This window comes from Peromyscus californicus, unplaced genomic scaffold (genome assembly GCF_007827085.1).
Source record: "Peromyscus californicus insignis strain IS unplaced genomic scaffold, ASM782708v3 Scaffold_10__1_contigs__length_136768540, whole genome shotgun sequence".
Lineage (NCBI taxonomy): Eukaryota > Metazoa > Chordata > Mammalia > Rodentia > Cricetidae > Peromyscus > Peromyscus californicus.
Genome location: NW_026294391.1, coordinates 110259448 through 110280597, shown reverse-complemented (window position 1 = coordinate 110280597; position 21150 = coordinate 110259448). Strand labels below are relative to the sequence as shown.

Sequence of the window (21150 nt, the reverse complement as noted above, 5' to 3'; positions counted from 1 at the left end):
CCATGTTCCCGAATATCAAATAGGTAGGTATACATTATGCACGATGCCTACAGATTATTCTGAGCAAACACTCCACACAGACTTTCTTGTGAAGCACCCTTACCGATCATGTTGGCGCTGACATTGTTGTAGTCAGAGAATTTTAAGAGTTCACGAAGGAATGCCATCAAGTAGCGGAAAACATTTCTATGGCATCTTGGAAGCTGGGAAATTACCTGTTTATTAAAGAGGAGTGTGTAGTGAGGTAAATAGCTTGAAGGGAATAAGAATTTATAGCTGCCATAAGAACATTTTGTAATCTAACTCTTATAGGCCCCATTTGTCTGTCACTATACTCTATTACTTACTCATGACCAGTATATTACCTACTGAATTATAACTCTGAAGTGAGTCTGGTTTGGTTTCTCTCTATTCAATGACCTGGACATCCACTCACCTTAGAGTCATGTTCCCACAGTGCCTCACCAGAAGGTAAGTGTTCATCTGTTCTTTTTTCCTTTTCCCCCAACAGCAAAGGCATCTGTCAACTTAAGCGTTTTTCTCTACAATTACTTGGCAATGATGAGTACCCCCTGCCAACACTCACTAATGTGATTCATAGCTAGTCCCAGCCACTGTAGACCAAATTTTTCTCAAGATTAAAAACATACCAAGAAGGAAAGAGAAGGAAAGAAGAAAGGAGGAGGAGGAGGAGGAGGAGGAGGAGGAGGAGGAGGAGGAGGAGGAGGAGGAGGAGGAGAAAGAAAGGCTCCCAACTGCTACCCACTTCTCCTGGTAATGACAGCTAGAAACTGTACTTTCAATTAGCTTTGCCAAATACCCCAAGGGTTCAAGTAACCACCCCACTAAATTTTCTGTTAACAGAAATAGATCAGCTAGAAAACATTCCAATAGAACAGAATATAATAGTACCTAAAATCAAGGGGTTCAACTTCATTTATTTATAGTGTGTGTCGAGGGCAGGGCACTTGTGGAGATCAGAGAACAACTAGTGGGACTTGATTCTTTCATCACTTCGGTTCTGGGGATCAAACTCAGGTCATCAGGCTTGGTGGGACACACTTTACCCACTGAACAATCTCACTGGCTCCCACAGTCTTAACTTTTTTTTTTTCCAAGACAGGGTTTCTTTGTGTAGCCCTAGCTTTCCTGGAACTCGATTTGTGGACCAGGCTGGCCTTGAACTCACAGAGACCCACCTGCCTCTGCCTCTCAAGTGCTGGGATTAAAGGCATGTGCCACCACGCCTGGCTCGAGGGTCGTAACTTTGAGCAATGGTGTTCTGTGATGAATGACAGACCCGGGCCCATCCTATCACTGGAGCTTTGTAAAACCGATGATTTCTCTCTGGGAGAACCTGCACGGGGCATATCCTTAGAGCAGCAAGACTCACCTGTCTGCAGATCCGAGGATCGTGAGCAGAGTCAAGACATCGCTGGTACAGTTCGTAACAGATGACGGGCTCTGGCAGGGCCTCCAGGAAAATGAGCAGTGCTTCAGCCACAGAGTGGTTACTGCCAGCTGCATCCCCTCGAGTCAAGGGGAGAGGGACCCAGAGAAAAGCCACACACACATCTGACTGGCTCCCTTCCTCAAGCCTCTCCAGGGATGGTCTCTCTCCCTCTTTTTTTTTTTTTTTTTTTTTTTAGGACACACTGTTCCTGACTGGTCCAGGTACTCTGCAGTCAAGTAGGTACAGAATTGGCCAAAGTCCCTTTGGAGTCCCTTCACTAAACTAGACACTCAGGGAGCACACCCTGCACAACACCTAGTTGCCAGTGTTTTTCTCATTCTTCTTCCTGCCCTAGTGATAGCATGTGGGTGGGAAGGTTAGCAGCAATGACCAGCTGGCTGAAGGATGGCAGTACTCATGCTATGGTGCCTATGTCCCATGCTGACTTGAAGTTATTCTTACCCACCCCTTGATTCCTCTTAGTCCGACACAAAGAGAGACTAAAAGTTCCTGAAAGATTTTGAGAAAATAATTGGATAGTCAGTGACTATCTTATAATAAGACAATGACAAAAATCATTGTAGAAACACAAACATCAAATGCAAGTGGGAAAAGACTTTGGCCACGTATCTGTCCAGCTTCCCAAGCCTTGAGCAGAAAGGATACGGATTGTCTCAGGAATGCTGGTATCCAGACAATCAATGATCTGCTGTAACTCCTCCTGCATTCCAGGGGTTTGGAACAGGTCCTCCTACCAAAGAAATCAGAATGAAGGGAACAAGGCAAGCTATCCATCCACTTAAGTTATGAAGCTTGTCCAGAAACTGGGAGGGCAGCAGAAGAAAGGTGAGGGGTGGGGCATGCGCTAACGGTTAGGGAAGGAGGTATGGGTATAGCATTGTTTTCCTTTAGCGTTTCTATAATCCATGTGAAAGCTTATTTCAAGCAAGAAAATGACCTGTTCAAAAATGACATGTTAGCCTCTGATAGGGCAAGGGACTAACATGGCTAGATCAGGAAGCCAGGCAGTCCACTGAGCCTCCGAAAAATAAGGCAGAGTGTACCCTACATAATCCCAAGCATATCAAATGTGGACAGATTTGGATGCCCGGAAAGGAGGAAATGGCACATTCCTGATAAAACTTGGTTTTCAAGTTATATTGGTCTAAGTAAAACTGAGAACACGACCTTCAATATGGTCAAAGAAAGTTCTTTCTTTTAGGGAATGAATTGGGCATGGCTAGTGTTTTAGTATAGGATTTAAAAGAAAACTCAGTGCTATGTTAAAGAAATGGGCTTGAAGTTTGCTTCAATTTTAAAATTTGCAATTGGCTACAGGGCACCTAAAATAGGCATCAGACCGGAGTACTCAGTCGTTCAGGGCAAAGTGCATAAACAAGCCGCGGGCATTTTCAGTTCTGGTCATGGCTCTGCCATCAAACTCAGAGTGTGGTCTCAGGTACCTGCTTAGCTTATATGCTTTAGAGGCTGGACAGAGCAGCCACATGGAGGTTGCTTGGGACAGTGAAATGCACTATGCTGATGTGAAGCATTTTAATTTCCTATAGGATTTATACACATTCTGAAGTTTCAGGGAAGGTTTTCTCACACTCACCTGGTGACATGCATATCTGTATAAGTGATCTACTAGAAGCCAGATCTCCTTGGGGACCTGAAGGGGTCGCTCGCTGGCACCTTCATCCAAGGGGACCATCTGCAGAAGGGATTTTTCCTAACAGATGAAAAGGGATGAAAATCAAAGGGGCCTCAGAATAAAGAGAGAAATCTCTTTCAAAATCTGCTCAAGTGGATACAAGGTGATCTTTGTCTCTTACGCTTTGTATTTTTTTTCTCACAAGAGACATCCATGTTCAGGAGGCCCTCAGTAATGATTCCAGTAGTTAAATAATCTCCTTCCTCAAATGCTTCATTCAATCAGTAAGCATTTAATTTGTGCTTATGGAGTGCATCCTATGAATGCATTCCACATTCTGCAGTGAGAACCAGCATGGCAGAATATAATACAGTCACAGTAGAGTCTACACATGACTAGTAGCTGGACCATGAAATCACAGTTGTTAACACGGCACCTCGAGGGGCTGTGCTTACACTCAGATTTCAGTTTTTTCTACACTAACTCTCCTTCAGGTCTCACCACAAATACTACTGGGAGTTCTCATTGTTTCTTTAACTGAATTGATTTGGTTCTGAGGAATTAAAGACATTTCTGCACATTAGATGCATAAATATGAACCTGATCCAATTTTCTAATCATAAGCTCCAAAATCCAAAACTAATAACCTGGAATATAATAGCAACTGAGGAGCTAGAATACCATGAAAACTCAAGGGTCTACTTCCAGAAGTTATTATTTATATTAATACTCAGCAAAGATTTCTAAGGGCTATTATTTGTTTTACCTACCTTTCTATTGCTAGAGTTTTCTGAAAGAATATAAGATAAAAATCCAGGAGTGACACATATCAAATAACTAAATTCAAAGTGTAAAATAAACTCAATTATCTCCCAACATTAAAAAATAAATATTAATTTATCTTAGGTTTATAGATTCAAATATAAATCATATGGAAAAGATATCCAAAATAGGCTAAAAGGGCATTTGAAGGCAACCTCAGAAGAACTCCAGTGGAGAAAGCCATGTTCAGCTTTTAGCATCTGCTTCCTTTTGCTACCTCTAAGTCATACATTATACATTATCAACTTTTCAGCTTCTTGCCTGACACTGTTCTACCTCCAGCCATATAGCTTTAAGAGAAAGAAAAAAACATATCACTGTGCTCACAGGGACCACATAACTTCGGCAGCATCCAGATCTTTTGAATAAGCACCAATGAACTTTCTGAGCTGCTACAGGGAAGAGAAGGGAGTAGTGATTGCTGGTTACTATTTCAAATCTCTCTACGTATCTATTTGCACATTCATTTTCTTTCTTTCCCTGGGACGTTATGTCTCGATATTCATATTCTACATAGTTTCTATAACTTCTATTGGTGAGTCACCCATGGACTTCATTCTGGTTGTATGTATTACATGCAGACATCCAAACACTTCATAATGCACTCTACTAACTTTCTGGACCAAACAGAACACATGTGCAGATTCTTTAGCAGATGCCTCCAAACTTACCATATATAAATTATTCATCATTGACTCAAAAAAATCTGACATCCAACTAAAGGTTTTTCCTGTCCTGAGGCATTAAGACAACACAAGGCGCTGTCTAACTGAATAGACAGAACATGGACTGCCCTTAACAGAGAAGAGCTAAGAAGCAAAGATGTCTCAAGCCTTAGTGGTTTAAAAGGTTAATAAAATGTCAGTAGGTTATATACAGCATCTACCTTCCACTTCCAAATTCATGTGTGATAATGGGAAATGTCACACTTGTGACTCTGAAGTCTCGGAAAGGATACAGTAAGAAAATGGGAAAGAATATTTACCAAAAAAATGTTCTGTACATTATTGTGAACTCTGATGTTCAAAGGGGAACCAAGACACTCTGCCTTCTTTCAACAAGACATACTCTGCCTTATAGCCTATACTCTGTAATCTTAATGCTAGTGGTCAAAGAATCTTCACCTTCAAAATGCATTCAACTCCACCCAATGGGAAGGTCCCTCAAACACTCTATGAACATGCTGTGGAATGTCTGTTGAGCATTTCCAGCCCCGAGGAAAGCTTGGCATCTCCAGTTGAGGATGGAAGAGGCCGTGAGGCACTGCGGAAGTTGGCATACTACTTGAGAGTCACGAAAACAGTACACCCATACCTTATACTCTGGTGCTCTGTGGCAGTGGGACTTTTCATAGTATTTTCTACCTTCCTGGGCCTTGGGCCTTGGGCCTTGGCTGATAGAACACAGAAAATATCCTTCTGTGTCTAAAGACAGATGGCTAGATTAGATGATTTATGATTTTACTCCATCTATGATTTAGCTCCACAATTCTTGACTATATCTGGGTACTCTCTGAGTAATTAACCACTATTATCAAGACCCCCCAAATCACTCCTTTGTTGTATGTAAGGTCCATGTGGATGCATGTGTATGTGTGTGTGTATATGCAGGCCAGAGGTTGACATCAGTTGTCTTCCTCAGTCTGTCTCCATTTTATTTTAGTTTGTCGGACAGGTTCTCACACTGAACATGGAGCTCACTGATTCTATTAGACTGGCTGGCTAGTGAGCTCCAGGGACCCACCTGGTATCTGTTCCCCAGCACTGGCATGGCATTACACACGTGTGCTACTGTACCTGGCTCTTTTGTTTACACTGGTGTTGGAAATCTGAACTTGGGCCCTCATGGTTGCATGACGACAAGTACTTTTGTGGTGACAAAGTACTGTGCACCCTAATAAACTTGCCTGAGGATCAGAGGACAGAGCCAGTCACTAGATTAGACATAGAGGTCAGGCAGTGGTGGCACACACCTTTAATCCTATCACTTGAGATCTCATGTCTTTGCTTGGGAAGCACACATGCCTTTAATCCCAGGAAGTAATATGGCAGGGCAGAGAAAGGTATATAAAGTGTGAGGAAACAGGAACTCACTCTCTTTAGGCTGAGGATTTTGTAGAAGTAAGAACTAGTGGCTGGCTGCTCTGCTTCTCTGATCTTTCAGAGAAGCTTTCAGCTTTCACCCTGATATCTGGCTCTAGGCTTTTTTATTAAAAGACTCTCTAAGATTCAAACAACATACTTTACTGACTGGGCCATCTCTCCAGCTTCCAAATCACTATTAATGCAACAGGAATAGCAATTTTTGGTTTTACTATCATTGGAATCAGGGGCAGCTAAACAAGACAAATCTGGGCTAGAGATCTAGCTTCACGGTACAGCACTTGTCTGGAAATTAAGAAATGCAAATGTGGCTGGGTATAGCTCAATGGCAGTCCATTTGTGTAGCATGTGTAAGGCACTAGGTTTCAGCCCTTCCAACACACACACACACACACACAGGTGGCTAGAGATGTAGCTCAGTCGGTAGAATGCTTATCTGTCATCTATTATAAGGCTCAAGTTTGATTCTCAGGACTGCATAAAATGAGGAGTGCTGTAATCCCAGCACTGGGGAAGTGGAGGCAGGAGGATAAAAAATCAAGGTCATTCTTGCTACATAGTGAGTTTGAGGCTAGCCTGTAATACATGAGACCCTGTCTCCAAAAAAAAAAAAAAAAATCTGTACCCTTGAGTTTTATTTCTTTTACATACAGAGTATCAACAACTTATCAGACGAATAAACATCGTTCTTGTATTTTGAGCATACTTCAAGACACCTGGCAGGACATCAGGGCTTCTTAGGGAATTCTCACCAAGTCAGAGGCCTCTGATATGAGAATGCTTAGGGACAAGTTCCAGGGACCACAGTTAAGTGTTAATCAGGCACAAGGAAACCTTCATTACCACCAATGGATTGAATTACCTTTTCTAGGAAGCTGTCTTCTTCCTGAGAGCAGAGCAGGAGAAAAGTCATTGGCAGATAGACAATGATCAGAGTTAATTCACAGAATTAGAAACAGCTCAGTATTAGATCTTGCCAGCTTGCTAGACACATAGGTTTTTAAAAGCTCCGAATCCTTCAAATGATGAACACTGAAAACAGAACACATTCTCTACATGCAAAGTTCTTTGTCATGCATAGTATATTATTATATAGTTCGCTGAAATGATCACTCCAAAACCATCCTTTCACAGGCCTTGACTTTTGTGCCCCCAGGAAGCCGTCTGAGGACCTAGTCAAGCCTGGTGCTGTGTCTTCCTGCTTATCTGCTGTCATGTGGAGGTCTTACCACATCCTAATGCTGCCTCCATGGAAGAACTTGGCTGCTGGCCTGAGAGTGAACACTCAGAAGCAGGGGATAAGCTACCCCTTTTTTATTGCTGTTCTCATCCCAGCTAGTCCCCAGAATCTCCAAGAGCCTCCAGAACGTTTCCCCTCTCCCAGTACCCACCCACCTCCTTCCGCGAAGGCCTATAGACCCCCCAGATCTGAAAGTCCTATTGAAATGTAAATGAATTTATCTCAGAGCTTTGTGGATCGGAGTTTCCATCCGTGCCTCTATCTTCCTAGTGGACATAAAACACAAAGAAGCAGCAGCGGGGAAAGAGCGCTTTTATCTTCCTTGTTATTTCTGAAGTCATTACAGCCCAATGAGTGAGAGCAGCAGCAACGGTCACCACCACCCAGGAATATCTACCACGTACCAGCAGCCGAGCCAAGGGTTTATATATGATGTCACTTTATCTGCACATCAGTGTGAAACATTATGCCCATTTTACAGATGAAGAAACTGAGGCTTTGAGAGGTTAAATTATTTGCCCAAGGTCACACATAGGTAATAAGTGACAGAATCAGAACTGGAACCCAGGTCTGACTAACCCTATTCATGATCACTATACTCATGTACACAGAAAGGACAACACAAGTGCTTCCTAGATAGAGAGGCAGGGGAAATCTGTGAGAGTACTACAATCAGCTAGGAACACTGAGAAATGCTATTCACAAGGCAGCATGGTCAATACCAAGAGTATAGGTACTGATGTTAGACAGGCCTTGGTAGAAATCTTCCTTCTGCCTCTTACTGATTGCTCAAGCAATTTACCAAACTTCATATTGTCTCAGTGTCTTTAGCTCTGAAGCAGGTAAAACATTTTCCTCATAGGGACAGTGAAGCAATCTAAAGTTAGGAAGAGGTGGGGTACACTGCCCCAGAGACTCTCAACTGGACTCTTCCCGTTCCCATTATAGACCACTGAGAAAATTGAGTATAAATCACCTCTCAGGTGTGGTAGCTCTAAGGAGAAAGCTAAGTCTTCCTGTCAGAGAAGCAAGGGTGCCTGGAGTGGGAGTGAGTATGTATGCATTCCCTAACACTCCAAGTGATAATCCTGAACCTATTTTCCCCGGTTGTTGTTATATATGACAATTAGGGGTTTTAGTACTGTTAGATACATTATGAATTGAACATGATTTTCCAAGTTTATCTAAACTTAAATACCATGTGAAATAAAGTAGTCAGAGTCCTAGTCATAGTACTTAGAAGGTACACATTGTTCTATCATCATGATACTTCTAAATGTGAAATTGATTCTGAGTGCCAGCCATCTAATTTAACAAAAGTTTGTACTCCAACATTTGATTAAATTTAGAAATACTTTTTTTTTTTTTTCGAGACAGGGTTTCTCTGTGTAGCTTTGTGCCTTTCCTGGAACTCACTCTGTAGCCCAGGCTGGCCTCGAACTCACAGAGATTCGCTTGCCTCTGCCTCCCAAGTGCTGGGATTAAAGGCGTGCGCCACCGCCACCCGGCTAGAAATACTTTTTAACACATCTGACAGACTTTACATTTGTCTTCTGATGAACACATGACACATGATATACCAAGCAAAATGAAGCAGGGATTTTATGTCAATGTAGGCCCTGAAAGAAGTTTCCTTTGATTGGCAACCATCTACCAGTACAAAGGCTATGTTAAATATCTTTTAAGGAGAGCAGTGACAAATAAGGACACAGAAAGGAGAAAGATGTGGCTGGTCCTTGACCCTGGCTTCCAATGGAGTCTGGTACTCCCTAGTCTCAGAATTTACAGCCTGATATTCTCAGAATTCATATGTACAAGTTGCCAATATATGGCCACATGTACTTAAAAAACAACAAGAACAACAACAACAACAAAAAAAACACAGGATTTTTTTTTTTTTTTTTTGTCAGCTGGTGTTAGGACCCAGAGCTTTGTGCATGCTGGGCGAACTTTCTACTACTGAGCCACATGTAAGCCCTTGATTCACAGGATTTGGAGGAAGGGCTATAACAAGTGGAAGCAAGCCAGGCGCAGTGGCACAGGCCTGTGACGACAGTTACTCAGGACGTTCACATGGATGCAGGAGTTCAGGGCCAGTCCAGACAACATAGCAAGATCCATGCTCGAAGCAAAGGTCGAAGAGGCAGAAAGAAACAAGTGCTCAGAAAAGTTAAATGACAAGGTGACTGGGAAGAATTTACTCATCTTGTTTGTGGGGAGCATAAGCTAACTAGACAATGTTGAGAAAAATGTCAAGAAAGAAAAGGTGGCACTGAATGACAACTTAATGAATCTAGATTGTCTGCGTCAGGCATGGAGGAGCCACTCACTACCTTTGAGCAAGCAAAACCATTGCCCCCACTAGAGCAGCACTACAGGAAGTTCAATCTGCTAGACCTGAATAGGAAAACATGAAGTGTAGAAACAAAGGGGAACATTAAATGGCTGTCAACACAGGTCAAGAGGGAGAAAAACACCTGAAAACTAACACGGGGGCTAGATAGTGGTGACGCACACCTTTAGTCCCAGCACTTGGGAGGCAGAGGCAGGCAGATCTCTGTGAGTTCGAGGCCAGCCTGGTCTACAGAGAGAGTGTCAGGACAGGCAAAGCTACACTGAGAAAGTGTTTCAAAAAGCCAAACAAACAAAAACTAATATGGGGGCCCATGAAAGAGCTCAGCAGTTAATGGCGTTTACCACCAAGCTTGATCACTTAAGTTAAATCTCTGGAACTCACATGGTAGAAGAAAACTCATAAAACTGTCCTCTGACCTCTTACATGTGTGCCTTCATGTGAATGCGTAAGCTAAATGAGCCAGTGAATCAACTTATTTACTAATATGGGGCCTGGGAGAAGGCTCACTTGATGGAGGTCCACTTATGCAGATCTAGTTCAATCCCTGGATCCTACATGGTAGGAGAGAACCAACATCGAAGTGGTGTCAACACACATGTGCTGTGGGACATGCATGTCTATCCAAGTACACACACACACACACACACACACACACACACACACACACATTCATTAAAAATCTAGAATAGGAAAAATATATTTTTAAAATAGTGGCCAGGTAGTGTTTCTTAGTAGTAAAACGATTATCTACTACTAAGGCCTGAATGAAGCACTGAGTTCCACCCCCAATACTATAAACATGAGGAATGGATAAGAGAAAACTCTAAAAGAGTCAAAAGGACTGATTAAATGCAACCGGAGTGGCAGCAAATTTACATGAAGAGTTTATTCCTCTGGTGGCTGGGATTATGGCTCAGTGTTTAAAACATTTGCTACGTAAGTGTGATGGAGTTCAGATCCCCAGAACATACTCAAATGCCAGGTGAGTGTGGTGACCCACCTATAATTCTAGTCTTGGGGAGATATGAGAGCTTCAGAAGAAGCTGGCTAGCAAGACTAGTCAAATCATTGAGATCTGGCTTTGACTGAGAGACTCTGCCTCAACAAATAAGGTAGGAGACAGATGGAGAATGATGCCCAACATCAAGCTCTGGGCTTCACATGCATGTGCACACAAATGCACACACACACACACAAATATGCATACACACACATGCACATCACATACACTTGAAAGCGGAAAAAGGAAAATATACAGCGAGTTGAGTTTACTTCTCTGGATGTAGGCTTAAAGAAAACAAATGTAAATTATGCTTAATTCAACACTAGTCTGAATTTTGAAACTATAAATTGCAGTTAATCTCCACTAATAAAAGGTCACTCATCCTGGAGTTCAGTGAACTTGAAAGGGTACTTATAAAAGGCTCTGTTGATCTCATTCGAAACAGGAGACTATTTCAGGATTTTTTTCCCTGGAGTGACATGACACATAGCAAGTATAATGCAAATCATTCCTAACTCCAACATTTACCCTAAGAAGAACGTTCTCAGTAGTGAACGTAGCTCAAACAATATAAAAGGGTTCTTTACAAATAGAGGATTCAGACTGACAGTACTGAGGACTAAACCTAAGGCCTGGGGTATGTTAGGAAAGTGCTCCACTACTGAGCTGCATCTCCAGCTCCCCCATCCCCTCTTAACTTTTTACATGGAGACAAGGCTTGTTAACTTTCTCAAGCTAGCCTTGATCTTGTGATCCTCCTGCCTTCAGTCTTCCAAGTAGCTGGATAAAAGGTGTGTACCACCGGGCCCAACAAGAAGGTTCAAATTTAAGAATAACTAAATGGAAATTGAAGTTCTCAGAAGAAATAATTCATATGAAATATATAGAAGAAACAAATCATACATATAACAGGACAAGAAAGGAATGATTAGATCAGAAAGATAAAGCAAACACAGAGTAAGGAGAACACTGGTACTGAATGAATCACCAAGTTCTTATCTCAGGCTTTATATCCTTCTCTTCACTGGAATTTTCTCCACCCATCTTTCTTTATCTTTTCCACGTTTGTACTTGCAACCAAAACCCTTAACCAGTTATGGCACGTCAAGCCTGGTCTCCTTTCTATTAGCTCATTCTATATGCAACAGCAGAAGGTTCCTTCTAATATGTCAATTTACAACCTTGTAGTATTCTCAAAGTCTCCTGAAGGTTCTAGATAATCTCTGGCTCAAGCATAAGTACATCTCTTGATTTTGAGACCATTGCCTACCCCTGTACTACAGAACCAGTTCCATGTATTATAATCTGACCCTTTACCTTTTCCAGGGAAATGTTAGAATTTCCCATCCATTGTCACTTTTCTCTTATTTCGCATCCTAAATTCAAGGTGCCACCTAACTTCTAGAAGAGTCTCTCAGCCTATACCTAAATACATGTTTGTTGCTTAAGAACTCTGATTTGACTGGAAACATGCCTATGGTCAACTCCAAATCACTTTTCTAATCTACTTTATTAATATGTACTGAACATATTTCTAGATCATGTTAATATTACAAGCATCAAATATCCATTAAGACAAAAATAGGCTGATTCTGAGATTGATTTTACAGAGATTGCCTGGTGAATCGATAAGCTTTTATAGCACACAAGGGCTAGAGTAACTGTGGGAAAGAATCTACTGTGAATACAAATTACAGTCTCTGTAACATTCACTTTAAATCAGTTCCCAAAATATTGACTTAACCAAACATAGTGAATAGTAGCCAGTAAAGATCATTAATGTTCAAATTATCTCAAACAAACTATTAACCATGACTTTGAATTTAGCTATATTTTGCATGCAAGTATACTTTCCTAAACACTAAATTACAGAAACTCACATAATCTCCATACTACTTTATATCCAGCATGTAATAAATATTATTTGCTAGTTAACACGTTAGTTAATCAATCAGAGAAATGGATCTTTGTTCTGAAAAAGAATATAAATAATTACAACAGCAAATAATTCTCATCTGTTCCCTCTTAACCTAACCCCAACTACCCTAGGAATTGTAGAATCTCTATTATTGAAAATGATTGGAAGAACAAGAAGATTCATGCCAATTATCTCATTTTGCATTTGGCAGGAAGCAGATGTAACATAAGAATCTTCCTGAATCAGTACAAGGAGACAGAGCACACGCACTGAACTCAGTTGTGGCTTCACCATGAATTTATAGCACACACTACAACAGAGGACATGTACCAGTACCAAGGGCACTGTCTCATGGGCTTGGAAATAGCCCATTGGGTCCTGGAAAAGCGTGAGTGAACACGACACCTAAAGAAGTATTTCAGAGTCAAAACAGGCAGAAAGGTGTTCAGAAAGGGAAGTGATTATTTTAGATTCCTGTTTACTGCTGCACAGTAAGACGGATAATTTCCTTACTGATGAGATACAGTAATTTAATAACACTGAAACGCAATAAACCGTGGAAAGAATGAGAATCCTAAAGCCTACAAGATAAGAACTTTCAAAAAGAACAAATGATGATCATGCACGCATAATATAATAAAAAGTCATTATGTAATTACAAATGACCAAGGTTCTATTTCTTTAACCCTGAGTCAATTATGTCCTAAAAGAGCACAGAGGGCCCTCTACAGAGCCACTGATTCTTCTAATGATTTTGTCTACTTTCTATGTATGGATGTGGTCAACTTGCCTGATAACATATTTTATATACAGGAAGACCCTTTAAAGCTGGTTGAGCCTCCTAGTCACGCCCAGAATATGGAAAAATTATGGTCAGGGTACTATTATGCTGCCACTGATTTTGATAAAAATAAGCCATGGTCTAGTTGATAGGAAATCAAAAGTAAAGAGAGGGTATACAAGGATAAGTTAAAAATACCAAGAAGAAATGGCCAAATTTAGGAAATAATAGACCTATGCCTGGGCAACTAAACTAGACTCTTAAAAAGCAAATGACAATAAAGAATGGGACTAGGGGGGTGGGTTGGGGGGGAAGGCTGGGGGGTGGGAGGAGGGAGGACAGGGGAATCCGTGGCTGATATGTAAAATTAATTATAAAATAAAAATATTTATTAAAAATAAAAAAGAAAAAATGGAGAATTGCTCTACTATGAAAAATACAACAGAAACCTCAGCATATATATGAATATATGTATGTATACATATATATACACATATGATATACTGCATGAACCAAGACTGCATTTTTGTTTTTAAAAATCTATAAAAGACATTAATAGGACAACTGGAAAAAATATGAATATAAATAAGATGCTACATGTGGATTGCTGTTTTCTGAAGTACAATAATAGTGCTGTGTGTCTGTAAAAGTCTGTCCTTTTTCTTAAGAGATACAGGCTGAAGTGTTTATAGTGTCGAGCTGATATAGTGCCACTTAATTTTAAATGATACAGAAAAGTGTGTGTGTGTGTGTGTGTGTGTGTGTGTGTGTGTGTGTGTGTGTGTGTAAGTCATGTGGGAGTTCACTGTATTATTCTGTTTTTTTTTCTTACACAATTTGACATTTTTCATAAAAGGAAGGAACAGGGGGTAGAGAGATGGCTCAGCAGTTAAGAGCACTTGTTGCTCTTGCAGAGGACCTGAGTTTGGTTCCCATTACCCAGACAGTGGCTTACAACCACACAATTCCAGAGGAATCCAACACCCTCTTTTGGCCTCTGTGGGTAGGCATGGCACGCACATGGTTCACAGACATGTGTACAGGCAAAACACCCATATATATATAACAAAAACGTTTTCAAAAAATTAAAAATAATAAAATAAAAAGCAGAAACAAAGAAAGCTAGGAAATAGTATTTGGGATAAAGTAGAAAAAATCATGCATAATCTATTTTAACAGGTGAAACACAAAATTTGAAAAATAAGGAATATGGTGGTAGGCTCCATGCCCAACAGGAAATGGCCAAAACCAAAATGAACCCAATGGTATTTTTGTAGACTTTTTGTCTCATATTGCTTTGTTTGGGCATTTTTTTTTGTTCTACTGGCCTTTTGCATGGTTTCCCAGCTTGTGTTTTTATAGTTTTTGTTTGCGTGCGTGTGCGTGCCTGTGTATGTTTCTTGTGATTTCTTTCCTTTAAAAAATTCTAGTTTGTTTTTGTTTGCCTCTTTGTTTGCTTTCTGCAATCAGAGAGAAAGAACGGGTGTGGAGTTGGTTGGGTGGGGCGGGCAGGCTCTGGGAGGAGTTGGGGGAGGGGAACTGTGATCAGACTACATTGTATGATTTTTTTTTTTCAATACGAAAAGGGAATATGGTGGTAGGAGAAAAACAATTATGAGAAATACCAGGCTGGCAGGATATAAATTTCTGTAGAAAATGGTTTTCTTTCAAACACAGGTAAAAACCTTCCATCATGAGAGCTCTATGGAAACAAATAAGATTCCAGTGCTGTAATTTGCTCTCTGAGTCACAGGTGCAACAGTTCCATGGCAACGGCACAGATCCAAGCGAACAGGCTGCTGCTGCTGCTGCTGCTGTGGCCGCTGCTGCTGCTGCTGCTGCTGTGGCTGCTGCTGCTGCTGTGGCTGCTGCTGCTGCTGTGGCTGCTGCTGCTGCTCTAACCCTTCCTGCTAGATGCTACAATCACTAGCTCTGCCCAGGCCTAAGCACCAGTGTGATTTTATACACATGATAACATTTGGCTCTTCATTACATTTGGTTAAAAAGAACAGATAAGAATAAACTTGTAGTGCCAACCTGTACACAAATCCAACAATAGTTTCACTTATCAGAAATGTCTTTAATAGGATGAACTTGCTATTAAATCATGTTTCTACTGAAAATAATATACTTTTTCCTCTTAAGAATATAGATATTATCTCATAACTTGGCTTGGGAAAAGGGAGGAAATATTTCTCTTTTCCTTTCTTGAGTCACATGAAGTGAACGAGCCTCAGTGTACATTATCTACGGGCTGAGTTTGCCTCTCAGTTGGCAGAGTGCCTGCCTAGCATGTATGAAGAAGCCCTGGCTTTGATCCCCAGCACTGCATAAACCAGACATATGGCGCAGACCTGTGATCCCACACCGGGGAGGTGGAGACAGGAAGATCAGAAGTTTAAAGTCACTCTAAGTTGAACAGGAAATTCAAGTCCAGCCTGGGCTACCAAAGAAAAAAGCTTCTGGAATGTTAATAAAATGTAGATTCATAGGCTCCATATTTGAAGAGTCTGTTACCAATGGTGGATGGGGATAGAGACCTCTACTTGTAGTAAGCACCCCTAGGGTCTATGATGCAAGTTCAGTAAGTTTCCCTAACAGCGTGTGTTCTCATCAGCAGCAAAGTTTGATTTGATATACTGTAGGGAGGGATACTGGAGGGGAAGTCAGAAAATCTGGGTGGTAGATCTGTCACTAACTTATTGGACTATGGGCAACTGAATGCCTCTGGGCCTCAATTTTCTTGTAAGCGTAATGAGGATAATACTGCATGGTGCACTTCCACACCTAGCATACATGCCAATTTATGTGAAAGAGTGTGACGAGCTTAACAAGCATTAGAGCTTTGCGAGAGCCTTTAATCTTATTTTAGAAGTAGAATATATTATCTACTATAGTCACAACAAGAGTTAATGACACATTAGCCTCTTCTCTTCCCTTTCCAGCTTAATTGAATTAAAGTAGTGCTAAGATAAAGTGACATTCTTCTGTATCATTTGTCAGTTCCCTGATCCCAGAAGGAGAGAGAAGGCACAGAAATAATGGGGACAAAATGTGCAAATTAAATGTGAAGATGGTTTATGTTTTAGGGCACTTCTCACCAAGTCTATGAGTTTGGTGACAGGAACTTCTCGGATTGGTCTTTTCATTCGACACAAAGCCTCTAAGGATGTACCAAAGCAACTTGGGAGGTAATTCCCACTGATGGTTAAGAAGTAATCTTTGCCGCGATCCAGATGAAGGACGAGAATATCCTCAATCTTATCTTCACCAGAGTTCAGGATGGTTACAGAGTCTTTGCTGACGTATACATCAAGGGAAATGTCCACTGTCTCATCTGAAATGAAAGAGATGGTGCATTGAAGCACAGAGCTTCCCAGTGGAAAATCGACTGGCCTAAAAAACCAGAACCAAACAGCCACAGGGGAGAGATGGGACACAAAGAGCTATCACTAGCATAAAGACAGCGAAGTGAGAGTCAGGTGGTTAGAGAACTAGAAGTTAAGCCACGGGGGCGGCAAGCAGAGGCAATGGTAAAGGGGAAACTCACTTGGCTCCAAGTAGCCCTCAAAAGGTTCAGCTCGAAGCCATGGCTTGCAGTATTGGCTGTCATTAAGTTTAGGGATGAAAGAAAAATGGCAGGGAACCTGTCCATTGTTGCTGATCTGGAACTTCTCCTTTTGCAGCTGCCGAAACTTCACATTCTCAAACATAAACTGGGGAATAACAGACAGACACAACCATGCATCACTAGTAGGGGAAGTAAGTTGGATTATTCATAGACAATATGAATCAAGAATAAGGTAATTATTAATCAGATGTGTAACCACCACATGTATTCACAGACCAAGACAACTTCCTAGCACTGGCTTTCATACATTATTTAGCTAACACCAGCAGAGAAGGTGTTAGTTAACTTTTGACCTTGTTCAAGGCTACTCTGATTGTTCCAGGGATCCTGAGATGAAATGATCGAGGTCCAGCATGCCGACTCTGTGACTAGGCTCTATTCCCTCAGACACATGAACTGAGCACCAAACAAGAGTAACCAATATGAGGGCTTCCGAGCTGGGAGGTGCTGTTTTAAGAGCTCATCATGTATTAACTTGTGTCCAGAAAAGGGAGCTGTATCTCTGAGAGGGTAAGACACTTCATGTGCTCTTCCACCTACCAAACTGCAAAGCTGACACCGGAACAGAGACAGTCTGCCACCAGTGGAGATGTTAACCTTGATGCACCTTCAAGTGATACACTTTCCTTTGTGTTAACTAAAAATGGACAGCAAACAGGAAGCTGTGTAGCTCTGCTCACCTCTCTCCTGCTAAGTTCTAATGAAGGAAGGAAGTCATTTTCCATTCTGTCCATAATGCGTACGATATCTTCAAAGACCTTCCGATACCTCCGTTCATCCACAACTTTCACCTAACGGGAAAGAAGGCACCAGTTTCAGTTCCCCAGGCTCCTAGCTCAGCTCCATCAGAGAGTATCTAATAATTTCAAACTGGGCATTATGGGAACACCTTTAAACTAAATTGTAGTATAATCAACATCCTCAAAAACTTTAATAACTTGCTTTATCCATAACTTTCACCTCAAAGGAAATAGATTTTTATTTAGTTTTAGGGAATCTCAACCTTTCTATCTTTAAGAGTCTCGAATACATTTTAAAAGCCACTAAAACAAACTAAAATAATAAGCATTATTAAAAATACACTTTATGGAAAAGAAAGTCAATTGGCTAAATTTCTGGAAAAAGTACAATATCTAAGATGCTTGATAACAGTACATATCTGGGAAGAATTTTTCCTTGCTCCATTATTAATCATCTGACAGGGGAGAAAATGAGATAATTGTAGTAAAAATGATTTCTTGCAGTGTGTAAAATGACAGTGCTAAAATGCATCCTCTGCGATTTTTAACAAGCATAAAGTAGTGGAACTGTAGAAGATATGATCAAAGCATTTAAATCCATTAGTTGCTATGCACATTGGCAGGAATCAGATAATTGCTCAGATTAGATACCAGGAAAGGTATAGTGTTAGTAAATGGAGCCAGTGACCATTTTAGAAAAAGGCCACCACAAAATGTCCTGGCATAAAACCACGACAACAGACAAGTCATTTGGACTAAAGGGTCAAGAAAGTTTCTAGGTGACACAGCACTTCCAACTTCCTGTTATAGCTGTATTTTTAAAAAATATTAAAACTTCATGTGAACTAATGTTACCATTTAGCATAAGTAATGTAACATATCATTGTTATGTTTGAGGCATCAGTTTCCTTTTTATATCAAGTATAAGATTTCACAAAAATCCATGTTAAAAATGATTCATGTATACAGCAAAGGTTCTGAGGCAGATGTGGAAAACAGTTGAGCTAAATAGACTAGGAAATTATTTTTTAAAACACATTGGAGCTTGGACTGGTGTTTGACTGTGGATCTCTGCATCTGCTTCCATCAGTTACTGGAGAAAGGCTCTATGATGACAGTTAGGGTATTCACCAATCTGATCACTGGGGTAAGCCAGTTCAGGCACCATCTCCACTATTGCTAGTAGTCTAAGGTGGGGTCATCCTTGGGGATTCCTGGGAACTTCCATAGCACCAGGTTTCTCCCTATCCCCATGATGTCTCCCTCTATCATGGTATCTCTTTCAATGCTCTCCCACTCCATTCCTGTTCCAGCTTGACCATCCCATTCCCTTAGGTTCTCATCCCCCATCCCCTACCCTCCATTGCCCACCCCTCATCCCCACTTTGCTCATGGAGATCTCATCTATTTCCCCTTCCCAGGACAATCCATGCATCCCTCTTAATTTAGATCAATAGCAGTGGAGCCTGTGTAGGACCGGACTAGACTCTCTGCATAGCAAGACAGTTGTATAGCTTGATCTGCTTAAGGGCCCCTGGTAGTAGGATCAAAATCCATCCCTCGTGCATGAGCAGGCTTTTTGGAGCCCACTACCTATGATGGGACACCTCGCATAGCCTTGAGGGAGGAGGAGAGGCTTGAACCTGCCTCTCCACTAAATGTACCTCCCCATGGGAGGCCTTACCTTCTTGTAGGAAGGAATGGGGGTGGATTGGGAGGGGGAGGCTGGAGGGGCAGGAGGAAGGAAGAGGGGAATCTTTGATTGGTATGTAAAATGAATAAAAAACTTTTCTTAATTAAAAAAACAAAACAAAACACATTAGACCCATAACTTAGAGAACTGAGATTGATCACTTAAGCCCCACAGTATGTAAGCATTAGGTTAAGATGAATCTTAAATTCTTACAAAATTTTATAACTTTTTCAGAACTTTCAAGGCCACAGAAGTAAGGAATATTCTGAGAGTCGAGCAGTTCACCTAACTGGCTCATTGGCAAGATCTAGACTACCATGTGGATCCTTCCAGAAAGACGAGGTAAGCAACAGATTCAACCTGGCTGAAGTTTGAAATCACAGGTGTCCAGGCCTATTAATTACAATCTTGAGGTGTGGGGTTCATGGGTTCATCCTTTTTTCTCTTTAAAAAGTTCTCTAGGAAATGGGTATTTCCACTGAAGTCCGAGAGCCAGTGCACCAGATCAAGGAACCCAGTGCAGGGTTGAACACTGTCTCAGAGGAGCTTCATGACAGACAGCCCACAGCAAGTCTCCAGACATTAACTGACAACAGAACAGTTGGCTGCTTTGTTACGAGTCACTGGTGCCAATGGTGGTGCACCAATGTGTAATGTAGTTTTTAAAGCCTCAAATCATAGCTAGCCCAAGGCTCTAAAGTATGAAGTAGGTACTCAATAAAAGCAAACCTTTTCTCAGTGGATTAATACTACTTAATGGTCCATTAGGGTAATGGAGGGTGGTGGGGAGAATTTTACCACGTGATACATTAATTTCAGAAGAGGAAATTCCCAGCAAATTAGGAATTCAGTATAAAAGGAAAATCATAATGACTCAGAGAGAGATAATACTATATACCACAAGCAAATTTCAGATCAGCACATAGTATGAGACCACTTATAATACACACACATACACACTATTAAGCAGAAAGACATATACTGAAGCCTAGCATGGATACAGGACATTTCCATCATCACAGAAAGTGCCAATGATGACACACATCTAGAAAGACAAATACTCCTAAGTGGTGTTGGCCTGGCTAGGAAGTAGGGATTTAGGGGAAGTCTCAAGTGGGAGATGACAGTTACTAAAGAATCTCAGCCTTCTATGTAATTTCTGCTTAGATCTCTATTCTAAAGAAAATGCAATTTTAATTTTTTTTATTTGTGTGTTTCATGTGTGTGTGTGAGCATGTGCCATGACACACATGTGGAGGTCAGAGGACTACTTCCAGAAGTTGGCTTATTCTCTCTTTTCACTGTGGGATCAAACTCAAGTCATCAGGCCTGGTGATGGGTGCCTTTACCTACTCAGCCACCTTGCCAGCCCCACAAAGAGCTCATTTAAATTGCCAAATCATTTTAAAATCAGAAACAGAGAACTCTATTAAAGATATACAGACATATAAAGAGGCCTTGTAAATTTAAAAATATCTAAGTGGGAGTCTAGCAGTGATGTGTAGTATGAAAAATATTCCAAGGTTCTAAGGGCAACCACAGCAAAAATTTATTTAAGAAGTGATGCCTTCTTTAAACAGATTAGGGAGATTCAAATGAGGAAAAGAGGATGTCCTGGAAATACAAACTGGATTCCGATGGGGTAGCTTCTGAAGGCCCATTGAATCAGTACATTAGAACTATTAAAGCACTGCAGGGGTAGTGGAAAGACCACAGATATAGGAGTTAACCAGACTTAAGATTTGAATCTTAGCTCT

General features: G+C 41.0%; 1 protein-coding gene across 1 annotated transcript in view; it reads right to left on the bottom strand.

Moving 5' to 3' along the window:
• Ocrl (OCRL inositol polyphosphate-5-phosphatase) overlaps window positions 1-21150 on the bottom strand; it is a 56606-nt gene that overhangs the window by 2515 nt on the left and 32941 nt on the right. The window contains exons 15-22 of the mRNA XM_052738832.1: window positions 17641-17751; window positions 16880-17045; window positions 16431-16666; window positions 6894-6917; window positions 3069-3185; window positions 2120-2204; window positions 1394-1521; window positions 104-215 (exon numbers count right to left, since the gene is read on the bottom strand). Coding sequence (XP_052594792.1) covers window positions 104-215; window positions 1394-1521; window positions 2120-2204; window positions 3069-3185; window positions 6894-6917; window positions 16431-16666; window positions 16880-17045; window positions 17641-17751 — 979 coding nt within the window. The remainder of the gene's footprint in view (window positions 1-103; window positions 216-1393; window positions 1522-2119; window positions 2205-3068; window positions 3186-6893; window positions 6918-16430; window positions 16667-16879; window positions 17046-17640; window positions 17752-21150) is intronic.